The 24,584-nt window shown below is 39.8% G+C and overlaps 1 protein-coding gene across 2 annotated transcripts in view; it reads left to right on the top strand.

Annotated features, from left to right (window-relative positions):
• POLK (DNA polymerase kappa) overlaps window positions 1–24,584 on the top strand; it is a 39,419-nt gene extending 14,835 nt beyond the window's left edge. For both annotated transcript variants that reach the window (XM_066617288.1, XM_066617289.1), the window contains 10 exons: window positions 2,602–2,710; window positions 4,710–4,835; window positions 8,711–8,835; window positions 12,562–12,728; window positions 13,147–13,179; window positions 14,797–14,890; window positions 17,929–18,100; window positions 19,480–20,325; window positions 22,714–22,765; window positions 22,883–24,584. In XM_066617288.1, the coding sequence (XP_066473385.1) occupies window positions 2,602–2,710; window positions 4,710–4,835; window positions 8,711–8,835; window positions 12,562–12,728; window positions 13,147–13,179; window positions 14,797–14,890; window positions 17,929–18,100; window positions 19,480–20,325; window positions 22,714–22,765; window positions 22,883–22,967 (1,809 nt within the window). In that variant the 3' untranslated portion in view covers window positions 22,968–24,584. The remainder of the gene's footprint in view (window positions 1–2,601; window positions 2,711–4,709; window positions 4,836–8,710; window positions 8,836–12,561; window positions 12,729–13,146; window positions 13,180–14,796; window positions 14,891–17,928; window positions 18,101–19,479; window positions 20,326–22,713; window positions 22,766–22,882) is intronic.

Below are 24,584 nucleotides of genomic sequence, written 5' to 3'. Positions count from 1 at the left end.
CAACAAGGGATGAGCATGAGCAAGTGCAGTTACACATACAGGTGAGCGTCGCGAAGTGCTCCCCTTGCCTTTGGAGGCCTCACATAATGTCAAGCCTTGCTTGGCAATGGGCGCCAGTCCGTATCCCTTTCACTAAGCAATACATGACTTTAGTTGCAACCTGATTTACTCAGAAGTAGACCCATTGCTTTCCATGGGTGTTATTCTTAAGTAACGGTGCACTGAATTGCAGGCTCTGACTTCGTTTCAGATGGAATTGAGGATTACATCCTGGGGTTTAAAAAACCAGACCTCTGCCAAACATTTGCAAAATGGAATGAGGGTGCAGAAGGGTCAAGTGTGATCTTGCCAAAGAGAATGAGGCTTGTTTGATTTAAATGGAAGCCTTGAGCCTACTTTTTTCACAGGAGGAATGAAAATGTTAACTTTGGCTGTAGCTTGCCCTGAAGCCTGGTCGCCATGGAGACTAATTGCCTTCTAATTCTCTCTTCACTGTCCTCTTGCTCTCCTCTGGGCTTCTCCTGGCTGCCCCAAAGACCCTGAACAGCCCTGGCCCCTGAGTAACCCGCACATATGGGGAGGAGATTACCTAAACTTGATTTGTTGGCAGAAATTTCTTGCCTTATAGGCGAGTATCTACGGTATTTGTTTAAATCATTATACTCTCCTATGATATTACCAGGTTACAAATAACAGGTTCATATTGTAGGGTTTCTTTTAACATGCAGGGAAAGATAATACTGAAGATGTGTATATAGTTGCCAACTCATAGTGATTTAAATAGTAAAATTTAGTAGAAGGTCAGATATTGCTAGATACAAATAGGGAATTTTTGTAAAGATTTTTGAGAACAGCTTATATAGGAAACAGTTTATAATGATATTTCTTGTATTTTCATTTACAAGAAAAATGAAGCCCCAATCCCTGAGCCCCAATGTAAAAATATATCAATGTAAAAATGAAGCCCCAATCCCTGAGCCCCAGTGTAAAAATATAATTGAAATAGCTCAACATTTTAGAGGTAATGTGTAGAGTAAAAACAGTGGTTCCCAAACGCCTACAGAAATAGCAACGCAATCCTAGGGGGCTTACTTAACAAAAGTCAGCACCAGCCTCTGGGGGTGTGTGGGGAGCCCTGTGGATACCTTTGCAGGGCTCACCAAGCCTCTGCTTGAGCAAAAATAACGATTGAAAATAACTTCTGGTTTTTAATTGTGAAACTGGCAGTGTTTTCTGATCGTTATTTTACTCAGAGGATTGGGGAGCTCTGCAGAGGTTTACAAATGTTGCTTCTGGTGCAAATTGCAAATTGCTAGCTAAAAAAGCATCAGAAGCAACATTTGTAAACTAAAAATAGACCGGATTCTGCTTTTCAACCATTTCCACTTTTCACCACTGCTCCAGTCCCTTACCTGTCAAATGAGTGGGGGACACCTGTACTCTGTTCACACATACAAATTCATTAGCTGTAATTGACAGCAAAGCAAATGTGCAAATTTTGATCAATACAGTATGAGGTAGCCTCTCAAACTGGGAGAGCCCAATTATCAAACGGGCTGCCCTTTAAGCAGCAGCACTTCTGCCAGGGTGTCACTTCACAGCTCAGTAGCCGTGAGGTGCTCTGTGAAGTGACAGCAGAAGCAAAAGGGTGACCTGCATGAAAATTGGGCTCTCTAGCACTCTGGCAGCCTCTACTTCCCTCACTCCTCTTGGCCTGTCCCTTCCCCAGCAGCATTCCTTGCCTTCTGAGGCCTCCTTTCATCTCTCTCTCCCAGATCCTCAGCAGAAGCAGTGGCACTGGCAGGACCCAATTATCACCTGGGCCTGATAAAGAGCTTCCCTGAGCCACATACAGCCTGCAGACCTTATGTTAGACACTCCTGAAATGTACATGTACTTTTTAAAATTGTGTCCATCTAATTATTAAGGAATGTTATTGAAAGACTACAAAAGTAGTTCTACTATAACAAAGAGATAAAGTTAATCGCACTTCATCAGAGTTTGAAAATTAATTTTTGCTTATTAATGACTAAGAATAACTTTTGTTACTTAGCTTATGCATCGGAGCCCTATTCTGCATGTGATCACTATTCTTTAGGTTAAGTACAACATTTGGATTATCTAAGCCTGTTGTCCTCAAATGTTTCGGTCTCTAGAGCCCTTTAGACTCCTAAACAGTCTCTTGGGGAACCCCACTGGTGCATACACAGGATCTGCACAAGTGCTCGAAGCACACTGTGAGAAATGCTGATCTAAAATTTCTCCCATTAATCCTGGAGGTTTTTTCAGATATCATGTGAACTTAATTATATTGTGCTCTATAAACCTCATGTCTTCCCTTAGATGTCATATGAGGTATATTTACACAGCATAATATAGTTAAGTTTGCTCATTGAATAATCTTTGTTTCTCATGTACGTTCCTGCTTTAAATGTGGACCAGAAGCAATACAAATTTGGAATGTCAATAAATTATTTATATCTTAATGGAATTTTAAAAGAATGACTGATATAGTGTAAGTATTGACTGGTAGCATCATACTTTAAAGGATATCTATTTTCTTGCTATGACAGCACAACTTTTGTATTTATATTTATCAAGGTTAGGAAAATACTAGCTGAATATGATCCCCACTTTATGCCCATGGGCCTTGATGAAGCCTACTTGAACATTACAGAGTACTTGGAAAGAAGAAAGAATTGGCATGAAGGTAAAAATAAAAGGCATTTCATCAAAGCATTATAAGATTACTCTAAAATGTACAAAACAGTGCTTTGCTTTGACATTGTAACTTGCTAAGCCATGAAGTTATACAGGAAGATTTTAAAATATTGCTTTATCTACTTGTAGTATTTCAGAGCAAGTTGTTTGAAGTCCTCTTGAAAATCACCAGCTCAGTTTGGTTTTTAACACTGCAAATCTACTCAGATTTAATAGAATGAATGTTTTCAGAAAGTGTGGAGTCTTTCAGCTATCTTTAATAGAATTGCTGTTTGGCAACAAGATTGACAATGTTTATTTTTAAGTGTGCTGCTTTCTTAAAGTGTGTTGGTAGTCTAATGAACTCTGTTTAGCTGCTAGTGAGGAGATCAACTAATGGATGCCATGGTCTAGAATTCGTGTTTGTCGAAAAACACATAGGAAGCTCCTCTGCACTTGAGGGTCCCTATTAATTTCAGTAGAAGAAGGTCCATGACCTTGTTCCTATTGCCTGGGAGACTAACTTGGAAAGATGCTAATTAGGTTGACTGATTTCTTATTAATGAACATTAATCAAGTGTGTCATGTTTATAGGTTTATCAAGTTGTTCAATTGCTTAGCTTAGTGTTTCTCAAACTGTGGGTTGTGACCTGGTTTTTGGTGGGTCACGAGCATGCCACAACCAGGAAGCTACAGAATAAAATGGTGCACGACCCAGAAATCATTTCCAGGTCAAATTGACACTGGCTGCTTTGGCCGTGCCATGCTGCTTCCTGGTGGGTTGCAACACACATTTTGAGAATTGTGGCACAACACAGTCAATGAAGCTGGTCATGCCACCAGCATGACCCGGAAGCAATTTTTGGCTTGTGCGCCATTTTATTCTGCAGCTTCCTGGCTACTTAGTGGCTTGAGAGCCCCTCATTAGCTCAATTATTGCCACTGAATAGCTGATGAGCAGGAGCCTAATCAATCCTGTACTGTCTTCTCCCAAACAGTACACTGGTCAAAATAGCTGATAAGTCTTCTCTTCTTTGTTAAGTAAATATGGAATTAATGCTGTCCTGAATTATGGGCTTAATTGAAGCTCTGGCTTGCTCCCTTAAAGTAGGCTTTTTATCTAAAGAAATATATCTATAAATGTGCAGTTTCACTCACTGCCAATTTTTTTGTTGCAAAATGCAACTCACTGAAACAAAGTCTGCATTCGAAATATATTCCTTTGTTGATAAATTGGCCTTACAATTTTCTCTGGAAGAAAATTGCTCAGCAGCAATGACAACTCCTAATTCCATTCCTTACAAAAAAGTTTTTACAAAACCTTAGCAAAAAGAGTGAGCAGGAGGGCTGAAATTAGTTTTGTTACAATGTAAAAGAATTTGCAAATGAGAGTTATGTTTAAAGAGTTTCCATAGTCTCTTACACTTACAGGTCCAGCCTTGTTATACATGGATTTTTTATACACAGATTTGACTCAACACGAATGGCCTCTGCAAATGAGAAGGAATGTGCTGATCCCTGGAGAAGGGGAAAATGCACCCCTTTAAAATCAGTTTAAAAAACTGAACAGTCCTTTAACAATAGCCTCCATAATGAGAGAGGGCAGCTGGCTTACAATCCATCAGTCCTCTTCTCCAGGGGACCCCTCCCTTCCCCCTGAGCCCATGAAAGAAAGGTGATCACTTTGTGTTGGTGAAGGGAGGGACTGAGTGAAGCGCTTTGTAAGCGCTTGGAGGAGGAGCTGATTGATGGATTGTCTTCTTAATGACTCTAATCCTACATCACAAAGGTCAGCTAGGCTGTTTTTAAAACACCAGAGCAAAGAAACTTTTTAATATTGATTTGCTATAGTGCATTTTTGCCATCCAAGTCAGTGCTTGGAACAGAACCCACATGAATAATGAGGCTCAACCTGTGTGTGTGTGTGCGCACTCTCTCCTGTTCACCGATCCTGTTTGATGATATGCTGATGGATAAGCAGACTGATCATCTTCCTTTGCTGCATGTAGAAGAACAGAAACAACAGCCATCAACAAGTTGTATGAACTCGGTTGTCTTTGGAACATCAGCTGAGCAAGTTGTGGAGGAAATTCGCTTTCGGATAGAACAAAAAACAAACCTGACTGCTAGTGCTGGTAAATACATATATATTTGAATAGCAACATTTAATGTTTCAGAATATCTCCCTTGTGTAATGAAATGCACAGATTTATTTACAGAGAAATTAACTGATGTGATGATATCAAGAAAGGAACTGGAGGCTGCACTGTGGGGAGTTGTGCCTAGTGGTTAGCATTAATGCACCCTTCCTACTGTCATCTTCACAGGCTTCCAGTGTCAGCAGCTGAATGGGCAGAAAACTAGTAAATCTACTTGCTGCTGCATCATGAACTAAGGAAACCAGATAGAAGAGGGCCATGGGTGGTGGTGGTGGGGAGAGAGAACACTCCTCCCAGAGAGCACAGAACCCAGGAGTTCTTTTTTAGCTGCAATAGTACTCACAAATGATCAGACATGGCTACCACCTGAATTACCTGTGAATATGAAGAAGACAGGCAGGAATGAAAATGTTGTTGGTTTATTAAAAACCCAAAGAAAAGGGGAACTATACAAAAGGGGAAGAGGAGGTAGAAAAAGTAAAATGTGCAGGCTGATGGGGAATGCTTACACTTGGCTGCAGTTACACAAAGTAATAGCCAAATTTGATGCAGTAAATAATAATACCCAACAGAGTAAGCTGGGAAGCTACTTAAAAGTTTACAAAGCACACAAACCCGAATGTTTCACTGCACTGGTGAAGTTAGCAGACTGGCTTAGAGTGGAAAGAGCAACCAAAAATTTCCTGAACACATCTAGCTAGTCATACTGTCCCTGTTACTAGTTGCCTACATTGTTCCGGTAATCCTGGTTCCTTATTGAAAGGTAAGTGGATGTGCCTTCTGCAAATGGGCATTAGTTTTAACAGCAAATCTGAAAAAAACATACCTAACCATCCTTATGCTTGGTCAAGAAATCTAGGTTTGAGGATCTCATAGAGTTTCCTGGTTAGATGAGAGCAAATCACCTGGCCTTGTCATCCCACCCTTTTATCTAGACTGGTGGGTTTGGCATTCCAATTGATGGGTACATATCAATCTTGGTAGGGAGCTTGTTGAACCCAGACATTAAAAAAGGATTGAATACATATCCAAGCACATAGCTGTTTGGAAATGATATTTTCAAACACAGGACAAAGGCTATTGCAGGAGGATGTCCCAGCAGTTTTTATGATGCTGAGCCAGCACAGAAGCATCTGCCTGACCCAGAGGTAACCCAAATTGGAAAAATTATATTCAAGAGGTCATAATGTAATGGGTGACTGTGATGGGATTGTTGAATGGATAGCAGAGCAAACAACTTCAATGTGCCTCTAATTAGGATAAGAATAATGACAAGACAGAATATCTGAAAAGAATATAGATTTTCTTGAGAGAGAGAGAGAGAGAGAGGGAAAAAACACATTTCCTTGTGAAATGAGTTGCACAGAGTAATATAGGCTATATACGAGTTGTAAAGTGCATGCATAATGACAGGTAGTATGCACAAGCAGATTTCTTTCTAGGCTTTTAGAAAAGACTTTGATTTTCATATTCTAAAATAAAACATTGATAGACCACTACAAAGTTAAAATTGCTTTGTATTTTCACTCTAGAACAGTAGTTGCCAAACTGGTGGGTCATGATCCACCAGCTAGAAAAGCACTCTGCTTTGGTTTCTTAAGGTGCAAGGGCAGGGGAATGGCAGCAACATGACTCCCAGGATCATGCTGCTGCCAGGGCTGATGGGAGGGTTTACTTACCTTCCATGGTGCCGATCTCTGGGAAGTATGGGGAGCCTCATAGAACTCTCCACAGGGCTCCCCAAGCCTCTGTAAGTATAAAAATCATGATTGAGAACCACTTCTGGTTTCGTGATCGGAAACCGGAAGTGTTTCTGATAGGCTTTTTACACTTACAGAGGCTCGGGGAGCCCTGCGGAGAGCTCCATGGGGTTACCCCTACACACACCCTGGAGGCTGATGCTGTGGAAAGTAAGTCAACTCCATCAGCCACAGCAGCAGCATGATCTTGGGGATCACATTGCTGCCATCCCCCTGCCCCTCCAAAGAAGCAGTTCCCTCCTGAGGAGAACTTTTGGAACCACTGCTCTCGAGCCATAATTCTAGAACAGATCGATCATTTCATGTCAGGTCAGCAGGGGTGGATAGCCCTTGCTTTCCAGATAGCAAAGTGGCATGGGAGCATAGGAAGACAGCACAAGAAGCAGGCGATCCCAAACAGAGCCAAAGAAGCAGACACAGGCTTGTTTGTTGCAGAAGCATGTATTGGTAAAAGGAGCAGGCAGAAGAGTAGTCAGTCATATGGTCCAGAAGTCAGGGATACAGCAAGTTACAGTCACGAGAAGGCAGTTCAAAATCAGCACACAAACCAGCAGCACAGCACGTAGAAACTCCACCACAACAACCCACACCCAGGAGTCTGTGCTTGCCCCATATATACTGGGGCCAACCAGTCAGAGTAGGGTGATCTCATAGTCACAAGACTGTCTTGTGACCCACTCTGATTGGCTGTCCAGTGGTGCACTGCAGCATTCCTCCATAGCCTATGTGACTCAGTACCCATCTCTCACCAAGTCACATGACTCCCACCTGCAGCAGGCACAGTTGATTGCATCAGCTGTACTGCCTTGCTGATTGCTTCACACCAGGCCCAGATATCAGGACCTCCTGCCACATCCTGGCTAATAACAATCTCAAGCCTGGGATGCAAAAACCTGACATTTCATTTTAGGCATACAGTTTCTATATAATAATAAAGAGTCTTGTACATATAAAAATTAACAAATATAATATGTAAGGTAAACCAAGACTCTGTTTTTGTTACAATAGTCTAATACTGCAACTATTGTGAAAGTTCAGTTAAAAGTGTCCAGAAGTGAGGGCCATGTTCCAATAAAATGTCTTTTACCTGATGTTTCACCCCCATCTGTGGAGAACATTTTCAAAGGTTTCATGATCCAGAGACCACCACCGTCTCATTCCCCCTACCTGGAAGAAAGCAGAGTTTTAAGTCCTACTGATTGCTAGGCATAAGAGACATTGCCATCTGCAGCAGGCAGAGAAATTGGTGGTGGTTTCAGTTTTCTGAAATTGGACATGAGATAAGGTTCAACCAGACTCAGATTCTATCTACAGAAAACCATTACCAAACTTGCATCTATATAGAAGCAATAGAAATGCAAAAGCATAGACACAATATGAATAGAAAAGAAGAAACACTAAGTATCAGTAATGTCTGGCTCCCAGCCCTTAAGAACTCAAAGATCAGGGGTCACACTGTCACTTTAACAGAGAAAGAACAAGGAAAAGAAATAGCACTACCACTTTAACAATCAAGGATAGCTGGTGGCTGGTCATTTGGCTAATAGACAACCTAAAGCTTGGGCACTGATTGAAAACCCATGCTTAGCAATCGTTAGAACTTAAAACTCTGCTTTCTTTGGTGGGGGGAAGAACGAAAGGGTGGTGATCTCTGAATCATGGGATCTTTGAAAATGCCTTCTACAGATGGGGCGGGAGATGTCAGGTGAAAGACATTTTATTGTATCATGGCCTTCAAGTCAGGACATTAATTGGACTATTGGACATTTTGGCCATGAAAACCTTAGTATCTATGTACTGCAAAAGTTGTTTCCACACAAAGCTATTTTTCATTGCCCTTCAGCATTGCTGTTATAAAATTGTTTTATTAAATGAGTTTGTGAGAATCCTGTGTCTGAAATGCAGTCATTTGTTTTTATTCTTGTAAGTGCTATAGAACCTTTCATAATCATATTTTTAAATCTTTTTCTGTCTTCAGTAATAAATTCAAATAAAACAAAAATATTCTTGCTTACAAAATATAGCAACCAATTCTGTATCACTGATATCACGAGTAACAGGCTGAAGGGTGCTTGTTTTATTTTTGCTTAGGTATTGCTCCAAATACAATGTTGGCTAAAATGTGCAGTGATCAAAATAAACCAAATGGTCAGTATAGAATCCCCCCAGAAAGAGAAGCTGTAATGAACTTTATCAAAAATTTACCCATTAGAAAGGTAAGAAGTTTTGTGCAGTTCTTTCATATAACATTGTTAACCTTTTTACTGGTGCTGTTTAAGTAGGCTGTTGTCATCTACTCTTTTCAAACTTTCTTATTAATTCTTTCTCCACTTTCTCTTCTTCCGAATCTACATTGTCTGTATTCCTAACAGTGAATTACGTGTTTTGTTTTCAAACGTGCCTATTAAAAAAAATGCATGCTCCAAAAATGCATTGGTAATGTGGCACTTCAATTCATAATTAACACTTGGCTTATCTTTCCCACTCCCTTCCTTTTTCCATCAGTCTTCAAAAAGGAAGGGTTTATACCCAAGCTTGAACTAACAAACAGCACTGGCATGCCTGGGGGGGGGGGAGTTGGGGGCAAATGCCAAAAACCTGAAGTGATGATTTTAGACCTGGGGAAGGGTGCACAGGGGTCAGGATTACAATTGACATACAGTACTTCTCATTCTCTTTGTACTAGGGCCTTTTGGGACAAGGGCTGCCTTATAACAGGTATATTATTGTGCATGCTGTGATCACGCATGTACACCTGCAAAAATGCAGTTCCTTCCTTCCTGCTCCCTATCCAGTCTCACCATTTTACTTAGTATGGTGTGCAATCTGGAATGTGTTTGCATAACTACCTTAAGGTCTGCTATGAGGAAAAAGAGCCTTGAGCTCCTTGGAGATAGGCTGAAGACCTAGATCTTTTTATGAGTTTGCAGTGCCTCCTGTTGATGTTAGCTTGGTAACATAGCTTGAGGTTGCTGCCTTGCCCTTTGCCTCTGGCAAGAAGATGTCTTGAGCTGGCCCTGACTGTCAGAACCCAATAATGGAGATGAAGAACACAAGCCTTCCTTCCTGTAATACCTGTTTCTGTTGTTGCACAAGTGTTCTATGATTTTTGAGGCATTTAGAATTCTTTCCTTTATTAAAAAAAAAAAATTATTTCATGAACACGTGTGTTCACCTTGTTCAGACCTGAAGTAAACAATCTGAAGTTAAAAAAAAATCAACGCTTGTTGTCTTATGGTACTTTTATGGTTATTTTTGTTAGACTTTTTGAAAACTGTATTAAACTAGGGTAAATAATAACAGTATTAAACAGAATAACTAAAGAGTGTTATCAAAAGCTGAGAAATAATGAAGCCCAACACAAAATGTTGGTTCCTTTTGAAAGTTAGACCTATTCTTGGATATATTTGGGGTGCCAATTCAAAAAAGGGCGTCAGTTTTACCCTATCCACTCTAGGCTTGGAGATACTGTGTAGCCACCTTAGAGCCCAATCCTGGGCTTGGCACCTCGGCTTCGTGCTGCCGCGCACTGTCGCAAACGTGCCTTACCGCCTGTGTTAGCCCAGCGCCAGCTGGGTGCCCAGACAAGGTCTCATGGTCTGCCGAGCCACGGCACTTTAAGTGGGGCAGGGAGGAGGCATTCCAGGGAGGTGGGAGGGTGGACAGAGGGCGGACGGGAGGTGTGGGGCGGGGATGCAGGAGGCGGGCAGGAGCCAGTAGCCTAAGGCGCGCAGGATCCAGCAGCAACCGTTCTTGGTGCTGCCAAGGCTGGGCACCCCGTGCAGCTCAAGATTGGGCTGCCCGATCCTCATTCAACCAGTTGTCTTCATATCAGCATCTAAGGTGGGTATGCCATATCTCCAAAACTAGTGCTGATAGGGCAAAACCAATGCCATTTTTGGAATCTGTGTGCCAGATATATCCAAGAATAATTTCTGAAGCCCCATATAAAAAACATTTTTTGTTGGGCAATGCTTATTTAGAGAGATGAATTTGTTGCTTTGACCACTTTGATTGCAGCTGTAAGGCCAGTTTGATTGGGAAAGGCCATCTGATTGGGAAAGGCATATGGTGAAACAATTAAAAGCTATAATGGTAGCACTCTCATTGCTTGGCATTTAATTTGAACCAGGATAAGCATAGAATAAGCCAGTATCAGCAGATTTGGACATCACAGCCAAATTTGCATTCTTCCAAACCATAATTCGAAGTAGAATTATTCCTTCCTTCATTGTGGCAAGAAGGGGGAAAACATGCAATATAGGATTATATCCTGGCTTTATGCAATGTCTCAAATGGCCAACTGTTTATGGCAAAAAATTGTAGGTAGCAATGGAGGTCCATTAGGAGAAAAAATCCAGAAGTGACAGTAATATTAAACCTTCTATTATTAGGACCTTCTAAAATGTCTCTCAGTAGTAAGGAAGCGATGATGCAGCTTTGGTTAGCAGAAACATGCCCTCCAACAACTAGGTATTGCTACCCAATTTGGTTTCTATTTATTCTTTGCCTAGTGCATCACTTAAATTTCTCTCCTACTTTCCTTAATATAAGGATTATTACGTTTTCTTCATTTCATCTGCTCTTCACCTTACAAGGGACCTTGATGTTCAGTTAGCACTAGAAACAGATCTAGATACTTGTTGGCTTTTGAATTTCCAAGGGAGAGTGGCCCTTCCTGTTCAGTAGCTTTTAGTATAGCCTAAAAGCTTTTTTGTATAAAGCGCAAAAAAAAAGTACAATCCTGTGCTATTGGTCCACTGCATTTAATGGTACTTACTCCTAGGTAAATTTACGTAAGATTGCAGTTCATGTTTATACATCACCACTTCTGCTGTATTGTAAGACAATTGGAAGCTGGAGCTTTTTTATCATGCTCAACATCTTTCCCTTCTGACTTTGCATGTTAGTGTTTTGCACACAATTTTGTGACATTTTTAGTTGGTTCTGTAAAGGGTATTATACTATGAAGATTAAGGGATCTACAGAAGATGAGCTTCTAGTCTAGCTGGAATCATAAACACATCTCTTTGAATTAAGCACTGACTTTGCTTATTAAGTGAAAGATTTATGATTAAATTCTGCTGGTGGTTGGAATGAAGTGAAATAAAGGTATTTGATACAGCATAAACTTCATTATTCGTGTGTATATGTCTTATAGCTCAACAGAACCCTCTTAATTAACATTTGTGTAGTGTTTTGAATGTCCAAAACCCTTTCAGTGCATTGTCATGTTCTTATAACAGCCCTATAAAGTACTACTACCCCTACATTGTAGCTGGGGAACTGAAGTTAACCCATTTTTGCCCAGCCCTCACGTGTACACATTTGATCCCTGTTGTGTATATGCAATAAGAACAGCCCCACTGGATCAGGCCATAGGCAGTGTTGAGCAGAAGTGGCTTAAAAGGGGACAGCTTGCCTATAACCAGCTATTAAGAGTTCATGGTAGAGGCAAACCAAGAGGCAGATCCATAGCACATTCTTAGGGCCAAATCCTATCCAACTTTCCAGTGATGATGCAGCTGTGCCAACAAGGCATGCACCATATCTGCTGTGAGGAGGCAGTCATGGGGGCCTTCTCAAGGAAAGAGGTTTGGATAGGAGAGGGTCCTTGGTCACTGCACTACACCAGTTCTCAAATTCTGGAAATGTAATTGCCCAAACATCAGTGCAGAAGATTGCAGTAGGTTCACCTGCCATAGCCAGTAGAGTCATGAAATAACTGTAAAAAAAAATTCAGTTCCAAGAAATTAGTTCATTAATTGTGTGTTAACCTTCTCTAATATATTCCATGCTTTTCAAAATTCAAAACCATAGAACCTTATCCTTGATTGATAATTGGGAGCAAATGAGACTGATTAAATGTTTTCTCTAGAAATAAGAAAATTAATGGTTTTTATGGTATTTCTGTTTCACTTGTGCATGCTTTTCTCCTTTAGGTGCCTGGCATAGGAAAAGTAACAGAGAAAATGCTGAAAGCTCTGGGAATTGTGACATGCTCAGAACTTTACCAGCAGAGGGCACTAATTTCTCTTCTCTTCTCTGAAACATCATGGCGTAATTTTCTAGAAATCTCACTTGGTTTGGGTTCCACATATTTGGAAAGGTATTTTGTGTGGTATTGTTTGTTTTTATTTTAGATGTTTTCTATATGTTTAATTAACATGTAACACTTTTAACATATAATGAATGTACAAAACTACCTGAAACTTTGTCAAAACAGAGGCTTCTCTAATCCAGTATTTATTATGGAAATGTGAGGTGCAAATATTTAATCATTTATTGTAGAAATTAAAATAAATTATTCTTTATTTATTACTTATTCTGTTGATTTCTGAGGGTAAAAATTCTTATAAATCTGGCAACTTACAACTTATTGGGAACATAAGCTTTATTTATTGGTTTGTTGGCTTGTTTATTTATATATATCCCGCCTTTCCTATGCCAGAGCATATTAAAACCTGCTCATTTTCAGCAGTTCAGTAGATGACTGGAAATTTATGCTTGTTTTTTTCCTTTTTAAGGGAGGGAGAGAGAAAAAGTATGAGTACTGAAAGGTATGTACTTGTATTGATTACAGGTGAACAACCTCACCACTAAAACAGAGAAGCAAAACTACTATAAAGTTTTTTGAGTGTTTAAAACATTATGGCAACACTGATATACTCACAACAAACATAGTTTTCACTTTGTGACTGTTCTGCTTTTATGATTGTCATCTTGTTGTCATAGATTAGGGGTCTCCAAACTATGGTCTGGAGGCCACATCTGACCTGCCACAAGATTTTATCCAGCCCATGGCAACTTAAAATATTTTTTTTCTCAACCATGTGGTCAAAAACTTAACAGGAGCAGTTCTGTTCACTACACTCCATAAGGGCAGTGTGGTGTTAGCCAAGGAGATCCACTGGTGCTTAGGCTGCCTGCTGGGAGGGAAAAGGTATGTTTACTTACCTCTTGCTGGCCATCTGATCACCCACCCTCCCGATAGAATGCAGTGCATACTCATTTGGCATGGTTGTATGCTGTGGCTGGCAGGGATAGAATTGGGTCCCAATAAGGACTTTGTTTTACAAATGCCAAACAGCTTTAGGAACATTATAGACTCTGGTTCTCTGGAGATTGAAATTATGTAGTTCTACTGCAATTCTACATCTGTCAGATTTCTAGGTATTATCCTAAAATGCCATCCATTCTCCAAGATTAGTAAGAGGAAAGTACACATTATGGTTCCAAGAAAACAAAATAAAGATAGCTAAATGTTTTTGTAGAATAGCTATGTTTTATAGTAACTTCTAGACCACTGATTACCAGCAGGTGGTCCACGAAACCCTGAGAAGTGGTCCACGAGTCTCAGGAAAAAAATCACGTTCAGTAACTTCCTGTTTCTCACTGAGTCCTTCACTACAGACTACCAGAGAGGGCAAAGAACAGACTGCCCACTGTTGGCTACAGCTGTGAGTGGTCTGTTCTCCCTCCACTCTGGTAGTCTCTGGGTGTGAACTTGCTCGATGCTTCCCAATGGACCACCAAAGAGGACTGAGAATGGACTACCCATAGCAATCAACAAAAGCACAACCCATAAATCTTCTCTATAAATAATAAGTATCTAATTTTTCTCTAATTATTAAAAATGTAAACATATATTTTGTGGGGGGATTGCATGTGGTCCACAGTGATTCCAGTTTTTGTTTCAGTAGTCCCTAGGCTCCTAAATATTAGAAACCACTGCTCTAGACAAAATGAAACAGTGGCTATTTTTTCTGTCATTAGGGTGTACATAATATGTATATTTAATGTTTGGCTGCTGCATTAGTTTCCAAGCATCACTTCCTTCCAATTTTATAAAGCATTAAGCAAAGAAAACCATATTTTGGCTGTTTCCTTGATTTTAATTAATTTTTATTCTCCATTATGAATTGAGAAATTTCATTTTGAGATATACTCATGAAAGTGGAATGAAGTTTTTTTGTTAAATAGCTTTGGAAATCTCTCCTGCTTAGCTTTTGATATTGCTTTTTAATAATTGGTTTAATTTATACAGTACCTGGGTCAATAAAAAAGTGTCGAGTTGGCTTGGGATATTTAAGGATGCCATGTTAATCATAGCTGAGGTTATCCAAGATGAAATTTAATTGTGTGTGTGGTTTTGTTTGTGTGTGTTTGGCACATAGGACATTTAATGAAATAAGTACTGCAGAACAGTACAAGTTGTGTCAAGAACTTTGCAGTGACCTTGCCCAGGATTTGAAAAAGGAAGGACTTAAGGTAGGTAACATCAAAAAACAAAATTTTCCTCATTTATTTGATCTTCTGTATTCATTGGTATAGTGCTTCTTTCACTTCTTCCCCTGTTAATGTCTTGTGAAGTAGCAAGAGTGGGTTTCAGCTCACATGGGATTTGCAACCACACATTCACTGCAATCCATGGTTTTCTTCATGGCACAACCTGTGTTGTTCCCTCTTCCCACATTGTCAGTTGTCGCTTGGAAGACACTTTGGGTATGCAGAAATCCCAGCAACACTGGGGCTGGAGTTTCTCTTTGAAGCTTGCCTTTCTGAGGGGCAGGATACTTTCTAATTGGAGCTGTGATTTCCCCACCACAGTTTTCACAGGGTATTTTTATTTCCCATACTTCTCTTCCTCTTCCCCCAAACATTTTCTGCACTTCTGCAGTTAAAGCAAGGAAACTGGGTTCCTTCAAGGGGAAAGACCTGTTGAAAAAGGTGGGGTCCTTCAGAGCAGGAAAGTTTTGCCAGAATCAATACAAGTTGTTTTTAGGGGATGGATTTGTTGTCTGATTTGCTTTCACAGGGAAGCAAACACTTGAGTATCTGCAAGCAGTCAGTCACCATCAACCTAAGTGCACTTCATTCATGCCCAGTGGAATCAAATCAGATGCACCTCTGCTTTTCCCTTCACACTGCAACTTCCTGGGGCTGCAGAAGGACTGGGTATGGGGCGATTTATCAATGGGGAACATGGTCCAAAGAAAGAAAATGACAGGAAAACTGAACATTTCACATGCACCAATACCGTATGATTTCCTTCGTGCACGGGGAAAACAAGCCCATGACCACCCTGAGCTTCCAAAGCAGTCTGGAATGGTGTGGTTACCCTGCTCCCACACAATCCACACCTATTTGTCTGCACGCACACTCTATCAACTAAAACACCTGTTTACACATATACATAGCATGGTTCAGGAAGCAGGGGAGAGAAGGTAACAAGAAGGGAGTGAGCTCTAATGCTATTGGCTAGCCTGCAATTCTGAGTCGTCTCCCCCTTCTGTGACACATAGTCTTGTGGCAGGCTTAAGAGTATGCAAGATAAGTATGAGGAAAATTCACCGCAGTAGTAATTGGGTTAACAGCATCCCCGGAGCAGTGCTGAATTAGAGATAGTAATGGGTCAAGTAACAAATTGATCTTGAAAGTATGCAGGGACAAATCTTTTTAGGACTTTATAAGTTAATGAGGACATCTTGAATTGTACTCCAAACTTGGAATGAGGAGGACTGGTACAATATCACTACTTACCCATTTCTTTCTACTGTATGTCCTACTGCCTTTGACCAAAAAATAGGTAATTGCATTCACAACTTCCCTAACATCTGAACAGTTACGGACAGCCCCATGCTCTGACACGTTGCACTGATCGTGTCTTTAAGCTAATCAGATTTCAAGGGCATGGATAATACTTAACATTTGTGTAGTACGTAGTTTTTGAGTGTACTTTACAGGTATTATCTTGAGGTAATGTCTACAATAACCTTGCTATTCTCATGTTGCAGTTGGGGAGTTGAGGCTGAGAGGGAAGTGGCCACCTAGTGAGTTTGTGGCAGAAGCAAGATTTAAACCCAAGAAGTCCTGATTCATAGCTCAGTTGCATAGTCAGTGCACTGCATCATTTCAGTTTGCTAGGTCCAGATTGAAAGTTAGGGTCACAGGTTCACTTTTGTGTAAAATAGTACTGGAGGCTTCCCCCTTTTTCCCCTTTTTCCATTGCTGTTTGGTAAAATTGTTAAAGTTATAAGCATTTGAATTGAATGTGAAAAGAATTCGCTTTAAAATTGCCCTTGTACATTTTAAGTGGCTTGCGTGTGTGGTGATAATGCATAACTAGAAGTGTTTGTTTTTGTTAAGTGGTAAAAATAGTCACATTTCATGATTTTTCATATTTTCATAATATCTTTGCTTATTTAGGGCATTAGAACCCTTTGGTCATGAATTTAAATTGGAAAATAAAGCAAATTTTTTTAAACCACATTTTGCATTTTAATTCAACAGTTTTCAAAACAATAATACAATTTTCATACACACCTACACATACATATTAGATTTCCTTTCTTTCCTTCTCTCATGGTGCTTGGGTAATTCAAAGCAGAAACTGAACATAGCCCTAGTGTTCTGTCAGGACAAGCAGCGCGTAGCTTGCTGTCCACATTAGACTCTGAAAGAGTTTTTAATCTGCTTTCCCTTAAATCTCCATTTTACAGGCCTCCTAAACTGTTTCTTTCAGCAATGTACAGCTGGCAGCTTATCTAAACAGATAAGCAGAAAGGCATATTAGTTTTTGTGGCTAGTGTTGCCCTAAGCAATACTCAGCACAAAGTCAATGAAGCAAAACTTTAAATCGGCCAGAAATCTACACCTAGATGGTGTGATAATCCAATTAATCCTTTATTAAAGTATTGATTTAAAATATAGGTTTTTATTGCTTCTGTGAGTGGGTGTGAGCCAAAGGAGATAAACAGTTACATATGCTTCTTGGTTAATGCAATATAGCTGCATCTAAATGAAATGATTTTGCCACCAATGTTCATTGCTATTACATTTATTTCAATTGACTAGCAAAATGTCTATTGTTGTGGGCAGAAAGAGTGGAGAGAACAGAGTTTACCAGGATGACTGAAATATATTTCTGTGTGCTCTGCTCAGAGAAAAGCATTGCATTTTTTCCCCCAGGGATCCCTCTCAATGAGAACTGGGGCACCTACTCTCAGGTGCACAGGGAGGTTTTCCCTCTATTGTAATGTTGGAATTTTGATGCAATGGCCTGCAGGACTCTGCAGGCAGTGTAATGCCCAGACACCTAAGACCCTTTACCTTCTCTCTGTGACCCTTGCAGGCAGTGTAGTCCTTGATTATGCTTCCTGCACACACTCTTTCTCACCTGTAGACTACAAGGACTACAAGGAGAATGGTGTGCCTTAAGCTACATTCCTGATTTCAGAATGTAAATCTTCAGCTTCATAGGAAAAGGTCGTAAAACTCAGTCTGAGAGGGCTTGTTTTTTTTAACAGGCTAGAACTGTCACTTTAAAGTTGAAGAATGTAGACTTTGAGGTGAGAACAAAAGCTACAACAGTACTGTCTGCAGTTTCTACTGAAGAGGAAATATTCGCTGTTGCTAAAGACTTGCTTAAATCCGAACAGGAGAGTCTAGCCCCACAACCTTTGCGCCTAAGACTGATGGGTAAATATCTCTTTTAAAATGGTTGAGGTAGTTGGAATTTCATTTGCAACACAAACATAATAATAAACATATCCTTTTTTTATTGTAGCTGGAGAAAAAAATACTCCAAGAATCAATATTGTTTTATGTAAATTGTTACAACATTTTCTTAAAATAAGTAGACGTGTTTGTTTGAGGTGAGTAAGATAGACATACACTGTCTTATGGAACACAATGGGCTTCTGAGTAAGGTAAACACCATTTTCAAAAACTTTAAAAATAAGGCTCCTTAGCTCTTCTCTTTAAACTGTTGGTTTGCAGTTACTTAGTTTTCCAAAGTACAGATTTGTTGTTGGATTAGATATGTGGAGGGATAATCTGCCAGTATTCATAAAGGAATTCCATGCAGCAATTAGATTGCTCAGAATTTCAACTTTCATTTGAAAATAAAGATGGCTGACCCTCATGTTGGAGATCCACCTGAAAACCTTCAGGCAGTATCTTCATAAGGCTTCACTTTTCAAGAAATGAGCAGTTGTATAGCTATCTTTCAGTTGTTCATGGCCTCTAGCTATACAATCTTCTTTCCCAATTTCCAAGAGTTACCAATACTATAAAAATATAAATACTGGATTCAGGATAAACCATGTTAATATACTGTAGCAAATGCTATACAAATCTGCATAATTTTGTTTGCTCCAAGGCCTTTTTCCTTGGCACCAACAGGAAACATGTATTTTGAAATCTAAACATTTAAAATAAATATTTAAGATTTTAAGTTCAACAGTTTCAAGAGATCATTTTTAAAATAAATCAGTGTTATAAGGAATGCTTTATCTAGGAACTGACCTTTTGTATATGAAATTTGTGATGTCACACATGGCTCAGCTGGAATGATTCTTTATAAGCTCCGCTGATTCATAATAAGATCAGAATAATATGAGATTTAGGCTTGCATAGCAGACTTTATTGAAATTTGTTTGTTTGTGGTGTGTGTATAGATTATAGCTTTATCTCAATTTACACTTCAGCAACAGTACTTGTATTAGCCTATATAGGGCATCTTCCCCACCATCTTCTCCAACAGCATCCCCTTGAGCTCTCCTCTACAACTGCTTTTGAGGGTGAGAGGACTCTTGGTTTTAGTTCATTCACCTGGCTTTCAAGGATTCCCACTCTTACTCTGCAGCCCCATGCCTCCCTAACCTCAGGAACAATTTTTGGAGAGGCTCAGAGAATGCAGTGTGTAGAGGGAAGGGGTGAAGAAGACCTGTGTTTGAATGCTATTGCACAAGTGTAAATTAGAATATAATCAATGGCTGTAATTTTGTAGCCGACTTTAGTTTTTTATGGGACTTTAAATATTACTATGCAGTGTTTTTTGGCTTGTTTGTATTCAGGTGTACGAGTATCTGGTTTTCTAACTGAAGAGGAAAAGAAATATCAACAAAAGAGCATTATCAACTTCCTGAAGCCAGGAAAACAGGTCCCTGTTTTTAGTATCTCTCCTAAGAAATGTGGTGAGGAAATTTTTTCAAAAGCACCTGAGAGAGAGAGTTTTTTCAATAAAAAACGAGCTACAAGACAGCAAATTAGTCAAACTTCTGTAAACGAATCTTCAAACAAACACCTTCAGTTTGCACAGTCATCTATGACATCAGTTGAACAAGCAAAAGATAATGAACACACAATCTTAATTTGTCCTGTTTGCTTTGAAGAGACTCAAGATACCACTCTAGAAGCATTTAACAGACATATTGATAATTGCCTTAGTGGTACGCTAGATAAAGATAATGTGGAAATTGCAAATAGAAAAATTTGGGAGAATGTGACTGATCTGTCTGCAGAGAAAAAGAAAGAATGCCAAAAAGATGAAGCAAGTGAGCTACAGGTTGAAGCAAAGCCAACAGATGTTGACAACACAAGCAATAATAGCAGAGATGCATATCCTGAGCTGCAAGATGATGAGCACAGTAGTGAGAGTGGATATAACATTCCTGCTGACTCAGTATGTGACACGCATGCCAAAGTTGATGTTTCTTCTAAATCATTGATAGTGGCAAAAGAAGAGCATTTTGAAGATGAGTTGCCATGTATTTCTGACATGACTGAAAGCAAGATTTTGGTTTGTCCAGTCTGCAATTCAGAACAAAAAACAAAGGACCTTGTGTTGTTCAACAGGCATGTGGATGTTTGTTTAAACAAAGGCATTATCAAGCAGTTGACAGAACATTCAAAAAGTGTGGGTGAGTATTTAGTTTGCCAGTCCTCAGCATTTCTTCACGGCATGTTTTGAACACATTTGGACCTTCACTATTGTTCAACAATTGAATTTGCATAAGGTCTCAATAAAAAGGTTTGGCTATTTCCCATTTTGTGAAGAAATAGGCTTAGTTTTCTTCAAAAAAGAAACAAATAAAAGCAACCAATACTTCACGAACAGGATATAAGCAGGATATAAGAATAAGAAGTATTCTAAGGTTTAGTTATGTAGAATCTATAAGATGAATTCTTCTCTCTAGTCAGAAACATCTCTAGATGAACAAGCCATGTTGTGCTTCACATAGGTTTCTCCATAATCCTTAGAACAATCCTATAAAATAGGTTAGTTTTATGTCAGCCCAGTCCTAACTAGCGCTGGTGCAGCCAGGGCACCTGGCCTACACTGTATCCAGCACTAGTTGGGAGCTGGCTTGAGGTCACCTTGGGGTAAGGGGATATTTTCCCCTTTATCCCAAGTAACGTCCCAGCTAGACCTATGGCGCTGCTTGAATCTGTCGGCTATTTAGATGCTGGAAATCCAAGGGCCCCATGTAGGGCTGCCTGGTCTGGGAAGGGGTTTGGGATACAGCAGAGGAGGCTTCCACTGATCCTGGCCCCCTCCTGGGTTGGCCCCACTCCCTGTTCTGGCCCTCCCACCACCCTTCCCACACCCCTGCACCACTTGACACTTTATCTGCTGCTGCTGCAGCAGCCAGGGACTCCAAAGGCAGCACTGACCAGCACTGCTTACTCATGTGGGGTCACGATGTGCCTTATGGCATGTTTGCAACACCTTCCACTGGCACTGTGGCCAATGCGCTTGCTCTGTGCAGAGTTTGGATTGCACTCTTAGTTTCATAAAATGCCCAGTGAGTTCATGGTTGAGGGCATCCTGGCTCTTAGCTCACATTCATCTGGACTAAAATGTCTCATCAAGATCTACAGTGGATTGTGCCATATTTGTTCTCCTGTTGATCAGTAAAGGACAGCAGCTCACCCTTTGCAAAACTCTATAAATGTTAAGCATAGATTGAAAATAATATAGGATTAATTTAAATATTTCTGAAATACATTAAAAAGGGCTTCCTGACAAAAATAGACCGACTTTCTCCAAAGTAACACTGTTGCATATTTAAGAGTTACTGCTGAGTAAGCATTTTAGAATTGTGGCTTAAATGCTTCAGAAATACTTGCCCATAATACAATTTATGTTTTGATATTTCTGAACAGTTTAATTCACATCATCGTTGGGGCTGATTTACTGACCAGAAGTACTTCATTTATATTTGAAAGGGGCTATTTCAGCAGTTAATTTAATATGTAGGAAATATTATGGATAAAAGTTTTGTCCTAAAGGATTCTTAGATGGGGAAGTTCCACACTGTATTTTTTTGCTGCCTCTGTTCTCTGAGAGCTGACATGGGAAGTGGTAAACTGGAGGATTGGGCAAGATAGGGTAGTGCTCTTTGCCTAAGAGTGTGAGTGAAAATTATCTGGCCCTGAACCTACCACAGCTTTCCTGTAAATCAGTTTGGGGGCCTTGCTGGACTGACTGTATGTACTTAGCTAGCCTTGTTCTCTGACCCAGTAATTGAGAGTTTCGTTCTGTCTCAGAAGAACTGCATCAGTGTTCTCTTGAGTTGATCTCCCTGCTCCTGGCTTTGTCTCTTAACAGATTCCAGAGGCTCATTGAAATACATTCAAGACAGGGGAGGGAGCTCTCTTGGTTATTATTAACTCTCAGCCTAGCATTAGCTCTCCAGTGACTGGTTTGAACATCGGTCAACTGATTCGGACTGGTTTGGAGTGTGAAAGTTGGCTGGGTGACTTTAGCACCCCTCCTGATTCCGAAATCAACTTCAGGAATGTAATAGGCAGCCTTCTACTTTATTGTGTCACTTCAGCCTGGGAGAACAGAAGCCCCCCAGCCCCCCCTCCCAAGTCAGCCCTCTAATGAGCAGCAAAAGATCATGAGTCCCTGGCAGCACCTTAGAGGGGTAGCTCGACTGCTTTTATCTGGAGGCAGCAGTGTACTGAAGAGGATGACCGAAGAGCTGTTGTTGCCACTGCCATAAATATCTTCTAGTTCTCTTTATTCTAACTTCTTCTCTGCCATTTGAAAAGCTGCATAGCAAAGAATGGTATAAAAATAGTACGAGAAGGGTGTGTAGGGGAAAGAAGTGTGTATGGAAAGGTGAGATGCAGGAGAGGTGAAGAGGGGAAACAGAGAGAGGGAGACAAAGGGGAGGACTTCTTCCTCACATTGATTCCCACTTCCTTCTCAATTTTTTGTTCACCCTTTTTTACATACTGGATAAAGCAAGCATTCTAGTTTTCAATCAAAATACTGAAATTTCTACTTTTTTCTTCAGACGTCTTGGACAGAGGACAACTTAGTACAAGCTCCATAGTGGGAATAAAACGGTGAGCTCTGTATGCTATAAGTGAATTTTTTTTTTACTTGAGTGTTTATCATTATCAAGCAGGATGCTACTAACTGTGATTAATATATTAGTGATAGATTTTTTCCTTTCATTTCAGATCTGGAACAATGGCTCCCCAGTCCCCATTCAAAAAAGCCAAGTCAAACAATTCTAAGTGCACTATAGAAATGTTTTTCAAATGAAGATGTTAACATTTAAAGGACACTTTTGATCACTATTATGTTACAATAGTTTCTATTTAAAGAATATTTTTCAGGCTTTTCCTAGATATGAATTCCTATTCTACACTCACACAATTTTTTTACAATAACTTTTCATAATTTGAAGGTGACAGTGAACTGAAAGTTGATTTGGGTTCAGCTGCTCAGCCAGCTGTCTTTTTTATTTAGGTGCACCAAGCCTTTCCTTTAATAGTCAGTAGTTCTTACCATGACTTGATGCTTGTTGGCCTTCATTTCATTGCACTTTACCAGTATTGGGCTCTTATTTCTGCTGAACAAAGCCACTTTATAAATCAGATATAGAGTGCGCTCTCCCTATCCGCACCTTAGAACACCTCACAGATGCTTCCAGTTGCATCCAGGAGACTTTCTGAGGAGGCTGGGAGGCTGGTAAAATCTCTGGAGGGTCTAGCGTGGCCTCCAGGTAAGTTATTGCAGCACTGTGACCCTGGGCCCCCATTTCAGTATTTGCAGGGGGTTGTGTGGATACCAAGGTTCCACTGCATTTAACCCATTTCTGCCTGGCCCACACATTGGGTCCCTGTTTCATATAAGCAATGTTGGGGAGAAATGGCTTAAATTTTGGGTTCTTACTGTTCATCTAGATAGAAATGTTAATATTTAAGACTAATTTCTACTTCATTTTAGAAAATCAGAGGGCTATATGCAATCACGGTATATTTAAGTACCCTAAATTCAAGCACTTTAGGCATTCTGTACATGCACATGCATCTACACATATTCTTGGAGATAAAATCTTAGCTCCTGATTAAACAGGAGATCTGCATTCTGTTCATTGTTTGCTTGAATACAGATCAGCTAGTCTTGTTGTGTCTCAATTTAACTGAATTGACACAACTTTTGAGGGGTCTGGTTCATTATGTTTAAGAGCATGATGACTTCTGAGAACCCTTGGACAGACCTGAATTAGACTGCCTGTGCCTGTGCTAAAAAGTTTGGCTTTTTATAAAATGTTTTCAATACAATTGCCTAAAAGCATGCCCTGCTTTTGACTGACTTCACTTTTAAGGAGGAAATTCACTTAGGCATCAATCCTATACACGGTTTCCTGGGAATATGTCCCATTGAACACAGTGGGAGTTAGTGAAGTTCACTGGATTAATTCACTAAGATTACATGAGTGAAACAGAAAAGCAGGGCAGGACATTTTAACATGAAATCCTGCATATGTACTTAATTTCAAATAATGTCTGAAAACACCTGGGAGTAAATCATGCTTAGATTTAAATGAAGGGATTTTATCAACCATATTAAAGGATGTGAAGAAAATGTTGTTGCACTTTCTTTTCTAAATAGTAGTAATATATTTGTTTATACAAATTATGTATTTTTTAAAATATGTAATTTTCCAAAATAATGTAATCAGACTTGCAGCACTACCCTAAGTGCTTATTCAGACATAAGTTCCACAGAGTTCAGTGGGTCTTATTCTTAGTAAGTGTGCTTAGGATTGCAGCATCAAGTCTGAAATTTTTTTTAAAACAAATCTCATTGCAATGTAAAAAGCTTCTAGTTGCATTGGATACATGTATACTATTAAAACCATATTTCAACTTA

This window comes from Tiliqua scincoides, chromosome 2 (assembly GCF_035046505.1).
Source record: "Tiliqua scincoides isolate rTilSci1 chromosome 2, rTilSci1.hap2, whole genome shotgun sequence".
Classification (NCBI taxonomy): Eukaryota; Metazoa; Chordata; class Lepidosauria; order Squamata; family Scincidae; genus Tiliqua; species Tiliqua scincoides.
The sequence above is the reverse complement of the archived record's forward strand: the minus strand, read 5'-3'. Positions and strand labels throughout refer to the sequence as shown.